This window comes from Micropterus dolomieu, linkage group LG13 (genome assembly GCF_021292245.1).
Source record: "Micropterus dolomieu isolate WLL.071019.BEF.003 ecotype Adirondacks linkage group LG13, ASM2129224v1, whole genome shotgun sequence".
NCBI classification, from domain to species: domain Eukaryota; kingdom Metazoa; phylum Chordata; class Actinopteri; order Centrarchiformes; family Centrarchidae; genus Micropterus; species Micropterus dolomieu.
Window position 1 is genome coordinate 4,053,357 of NC_060162.1, and position 6,024 is coordinate 4,059,380.

General features: G+C 38.6%; 1 protein-coding gene across 1 annotated transcript; it reads left to right on the forward strand.

Moving 5' to 3' along the window:
- The first annotated feature begins 1,093 nt into the window (after nucleotides 1-1,093).
- tmed2 (transmembrane p24 trafficking protein 2) lies at nucleotides 1,094-5,038 on the forward strand. Its single transcript, XM_046067563.1, has 4 exons — nucleotides 1,094-1,435; nucleotides 2,601-2,793; nucleotides 3,375-3,482; nucleotides 3,571-5,038. The coding sequence occupies exons 1-4, from the start codon at nucleotides 1,256-1,258 to the stop codon at nucleotides 3,693-3,695; spliced, it is 606 nt and encodes a 201-aa protein (XP_045923519.1). The 5' UTR covers nucleotides 1,094-1,255; the 3' UTR covers nucleotides 3,696-5,038.
- Nucleotides 5,039-6,024: the final 986 nt, after the last annotated feature.

Genomic DNA, 6,024 nt, shown 5'->3' on the forward strand with positions numbered 1-6,024 from the left:
CTTGTGCATGTTTGTTGAAATATCTATCAGACTTTTAAACTCAAATTCATCCTGCTCCATTGAATATAGTTTATTTCTGTTAACCATTTTTGCAATTGCTTTTATATTAATGTATATTGTCTGCTACGTTGCAGAAGGGAACTCAATTTCACTCTGCTGTCTGTTGTATTGTGACAAATAAATCTACCTTGTACCTTGAAATTTGATTTTATCATAGCTCTGAATGCTCTACCTCAGATTTGTTAAGTGATGTTTGGCATCAAGTGTTTGTTCTGACCAGAAAGAAAAGTTTAAAACCACAATTAACCGTCTGGTTCTTCAACTTTCACTCAGGAGCAAAAATCTGCCTTTAAATAAATGAAAAAAATAATGATTTGACAATTATTGTGATAATTATCGATATCGAATTATAATTAATTTCGTGATAACGATTTTTGGCCATATCGCCCAGCCCTGTATGATCCTCACACTGAAAGAAGCTGGAAACAGGGAACGATTATCCCATCATGTAGACTTTATTCTCAACATTTCAACTTTATTCTCGACATTTCGACTTTATTATCAGAATGGTATTTAAACTTTATTCTCATCATGTTGACTTTATTCTCAAAATGGTACTTCAACTTTATTCTCATCATGTTGACTTTATTCTCAACATTTCAACTTTATTCTCGACATTTCGACTTTATTATCAGAATGGTATTTAAACTTTATTCTCATCACATTGACTTTATTCTCAAAATGGTACTTCAACTTTATTCTCATCATGTTGACTTTATTCTCAAAATGGTACTTCAACTTTATTCTCATCACGTTGACTTTATTGTCACCATATTGAGTTTTTTCTGGACATTTTGACTTTATTCTCCAAATGCAAAATAAATCAAACATCTTCATCCTCTATTTTTTTTCCCTTTACTGTGTCCCTAATACTCGTGATGGCATCAAACTAAAAGTATGATATCATGTACTGTGTTGCAGTACTTGATGTGATGATGCTCTGAACAGATGCAGAAGTGAATCGGCTTCATTTTGACAGATCTTGCGCCGCGCACTCTCTTAAGTTTGGCCCTCGCCGTTCGCCGTTTAAGCCTGTACGTGGCAGTCAGAGAGCAGCTAAGGCTGATGCGGCGCCTCTCCTGCAACAATTCACTCATACAAACGGACATCCCGCAACCTGACAGGATATACTGAAGCAGGGACGCTCTTTACACAACCAGACTTGGTGTGACACCAGCTACAAAACACTTGTACCATGTTTACCCTGTCGGAGCTGGTTGTCTTGCTGGCCGTCCTGTCTGCCACTGCGTCCGGCTACTTCGTTAGCATAGACGCCCATGCTGAGGAGTGCTTCTACGAGCGGGTCAACTCCGGGACCAAGATGGGCCTCATGTTCGAGGTTGCCGAAGGAGGCTTCCTGGACATCGATGTCGAGGTGAGATATTTGACTGGGATAATAAAGCAGCCACCTAACATGAGGAAAATGTATTTTTAACTTAACCTGTCATTATTAGACAGAAGGCCGATGCTAACGTGATGCTAACGTTAGCTAGCGCTCTCTGTCCGCCTAAAGTCAGGTGAAACTAGCTGTAGTTGTCCGGGTTGATGCTATTACCTCTCTGTCGGATGCGAAACCGTTTTACTTTATAGATTATATTAGTCTGGCATGTATTGATTATATAATGCGTGACAATGGTGATTAAATTATTCATACCGATACAGGAAGCGTATAGCGGCGTTAGCATAGTTAGCTAGGTTATGCTAGCTAACTATGAATTCAATACAGCTTTTGAACGTGTATAACATGCTAAATGTAATGTTGTTAGTCCTCTTTTGACTCGTGTGGAAGCGTTGCTGTGGTTCAACATGCAACTGAGTGTATTGTGTGCACGTATGTTGCTGCCATATGTTATAGCAGTCCTGTCAGTTCAGTTTATTCTCAAAACATTAAGAAATAATGCAGATTTGTAAAAAGGGACAGCCTTTTCAAGCTATCTGAAGCTTTTATTGAGGGGCCCAGACACTAAGCAAATGGTAGACATGTATTTGAAGTCCTAACATACTGTCTAGATAAGTACTATAAATAAATAATGCACATTCAATCTACAGTATCATTCCTAACCAACATACAGAAATCCCTAAGAGCTTAACTACCCTAATCATAACTACCAAGTGGTCCCAAATAAATCAATACATAAGTCTAGCATTCATTAAATAGGTCAAATACAAATAAAGACATTCAGCAAATGGAAAAATAACAGTACAATTTAAAGAAATTCCAGAATGGAAAGACTAATTTAAAAACTAGTTTAATCTCCAGCTGTTTAGGGAATTCAAGCTTGACCATAATTAAGAAGTAGCTGAAGTTTTTTTTTTTTTTTTTTTGAAAGATGAGACATTTTAAAAGTATAATCAATTTCAGTCCATAACCACTGACCTCTGCAAACCACACTAAAGGTCATACATGTAAGTTTTGTGTTTTTTAGCTATTATAAGATGCTTTATCTTTGTTTCATATGTATGCAAGGTGGAGTGAACCATTTATGTCCTCATGCACCTCATGTTCTTTACTCAAGTATTGTATTTCTTGCGCCTGTCAGATAACGGGGCCCGATGGTAAGCAGATTTACAAAGGCGACAGAGAGTCCAGTGGGAAATACTCGGTGGCAGCACACATGGACGGAACCTACAAGTTCTGCTTCAGCAACAAGATGTCAACCATGACACCCAAGATCGTCATGTTCACGATCGATATCGGAGAGGCCCCTAAAGGCCAAGACATGGAGACGGAAGGTACACTAATGGCGATAATGTCTGTGTCTCTAAAGAGAAATTTAGAAATTCAGTATGTACTTCAGTCAATTCCCAGATGGCTCCTGCAGAGTGCAAACTAGTGTTTCTTTCTGTGTTCTGCAGTTGTTGATCTACTTTACTTGTTTGATAGTTTCTTTCTCTTTTTGACGTTATTTTGGGCACTCTCTTCCTCTTTGTAGGTGGTGACAGCTGGGATGGTAGGGTACAGGGCAGGCAAACTGCTGTTGTGAAATAGACTTTTGAGTTTGTGATGCACTGCAGAGTTTTCTCTTAACCAGTGATCCTTCCATAGTATAAACTAATATTGTGCATTTGATGTAATTTCTAATATACATAGGAAGTTTGTGAACGGTTTGACTGTTTGCACAGCGAGAACATGTAGAAACTGTACATGTCTCTGGTGATGGGACTGCACCACCTGCGACATGCGTCACAATCTTAAAACTGGAATGCATGGATTGCATACCTCATGCATGTTTTTTTTTTTGTTTGTTTTGTTTTTTTGTGCACGACAACCGTGCTGTGTGGCCTGTTACTGATGATACCTGTGCATGTTTCAGCCCACCAAAACAAGCTGGAGGAGATGATCAATGAACTGGCAGTTGCAATGACAGCTGTAAAGCATGAGCAGGAGTACATGGAGGTCCGCGAGAGGATACACAGAGCAAGTGAGTACTGAAGCAGTAATGCCAAGAACAAGTTTGTCGTGTTAATTGTTTTAGTGTGATTTCACAAACTGCTTCTTCTTCTCTCCAGTCAACGACAACACAAACAGCAGAGTGGTGCTGTGGTCGTTCTTTGAAGCTCTGGTTCTGGTGGCAATGACACTTGGACAGATTTACTACCTGAAGAGATTTTTTGAAGTACGGCGAGTGGTGTAGTGTGATTAAATGATCCCTCTGTGTCCTCCACTGTTTTCTCCAACACCAAGACAGTTATTTACACTCTGGAAAGGAGACTGGCAGTTTTGAGTAAAGCCTACTTATGATTGGATCTCAGATGTTTTGTTCACCTGTTACCTATTTGGTTCCCTCTCAAAAAATGTAATTAGTGTTTGTTTGGAATGAATGGCCAAAACATTCTGGGCTTGTTTTTTTTTTTTGTTTAACAGATTTTATTGTTTGATCATTACAGTTAAGAACCAATTACTAGCCAGTACAGTTTTGCCTGTTTGAATGACTGTGAGGCTCATAATTTTAAGTAAAGGCAGTCGGATGGAAAATAAATGCACAGAAAAGGACAGGCATGTGTGGAGTCCCCACAGGAGAATGTGGCTCTTATAAGATATAAACAGGACCCATTTTCCTAATATAAGAAATAAAAAAAATGCATTTGTTTTGGTCTGAGATGCAGGAGAATTTGTTTCCAGTGTCTAAGTCAGACGATGTTCTGGCAGATATGCGATATATTGTGTTAATGCTCTCAAACAACAAATTGCACTCCTGATGAACACATCTAACTATCTGAAGGACCTACATTTGGTCTTTAAGGGAAACTGTACAGCTTCTAGCTCTGTTTTATTCATAGCGATCCATGCCACGGGTGGGTGTAAACGGTGTGACTTCCTACGTAGTTCAGAAAATGACAACAGGCGAGTTGTTTCTTGGCCCAAGAGTTCACAAGTTAATTTTCTTAAACTTTCACTTAGCAGTAAGTCCTTGAAGAGCTGAGGCAGGTTGGATTTTAAACTGATCTGTTTGGAGTGCAACTCAGAAAGCAAAGTGTAGAGGAATACAGAAATACATGTTACATGTTGATTGCGGCTGGCTGGCTGGGTGGGGGGGGGGGTCTGACACCTAATGACTGCTGTGTGCTTTAGTTGCTTCTACTATAGTTTTCGGTTGGGGATTTTAAATTATATGATTGTATACAATTTTGAACTGTTTATTTTTTTTCCCTGGAGCATATCCTGTGACACGCAGCTTTTTGGATGATAGCTTTCAGATGATAATGTTCTACCATCATCTTTCCCCATGCAAGGTAAAGCTTATATCCAAGGCAGTAGCTTCACATCCAGCGCACAGCTGCAACATCTGACGTGTTGCGTGTTACTGATTATGCTCCGGTTTTGTATTAAAAAACAGTCTTTGGTGAGCTCAGGCAGGTAAACTGCTCTGTACACAGTCTCTCCCTTTTTGTGATTACAGACAAATCTGATAAATGGATCTGTACAAATGTCTGTGGAAAAATGCCCCATGTTTCATAATAAATCCAATATTCTGTACAACTGCTTGGGTGCTTTTTAAACTGGTGGTAACAAAGTTTGACTGCAATGGATTAAAGCTCTTAAAGTACTGTACTGTTCTGAGGTACTCGTACTTCACTTGAGTATTTCTATTTTGTGCCGTTTTATTCTTCCAATCCACTACATTTCGTACTTTTTACTCCACATTACTTATTTTACGATTAACAATTTGGCCAGCTTATAAAATGTCCAACAGTGTATGAAACGGTTTCACATCAACCAAGTTCAACAGTAAAATGCTGCTTATACATTATTGCATCAGTAAAAAATAGTGTATTATTGAGACCTGCTGATAATATTTGTGTACTTTTATTTACATTATGTAAGATGTTAAATGCAGGAGTAGTGTTTTACAGGTTCAGGGGCAGGCTTGTGTGTTTTCCGACAACCTGACCCAGCTGTTGCTAAACAGGACAGCACTTAAGGTCAATTTTGTAGTATCATTGGCCATCAAAACATCTGTTTCCCCCCGTCACAGAAACCAGCATTTTTCTGGACCAAGCACAGACCGAGCCACACAAGGAGCTGCCTGCAATCAGGGAGTCCAGAATCAAAAAGAGCTTTATTGCCAAGTAGTGTTTTACACGCACAACGAATATGCTATGGTGATTAGGTTCAAGACAAAGACAAAAACATACAATTGACATAAATAGATTTAAAACTATATACATATGGAATAAACAGATGCAAATTATAAAATAATTATAGAACTGTGTAAAAGAAAAACTGAACAATGTGGCAGTTACTTACATGTGTATTACTGTGGATTTGTATTGTCCAAACATATTACAATATAAATATCTAATATGGCAGTATATATATCAGTAAAAATCGCACATCAGCTTCACCTACTACTCCTGTTGGAGTAATTTCTCTAAGCCAACAAGCCAGAACCAAAGACAACATCTGTTTATCTTTGAAAAGGAATTCATGCAGAGGTTTAAATCAGACAGCTTTGTTGCTGC

Coding starts and splice junctions, on each gene's coding strand:
- tmed2 (XM_046067563.1), top strand. CDS start 1,256: ATGTTTACCCTGTCGGAGCTGGTTGTCTTGCTGGCCGTCCTGTCTGCC. Junction 1,436..2,600: donor TCCTGGACATCGATGTCGAG/GTGAGATATTTG, acceptor TGCGCCTGTCAG/ATAACGGGGCCCGATGGTAA. Junction 3,483..3,570: donor CGAGAGGATACACAGAGCAA/GTGAGTACTGAA, acceptor TCTTCTCTCCAG/TCAACGACAACACAAACAGC.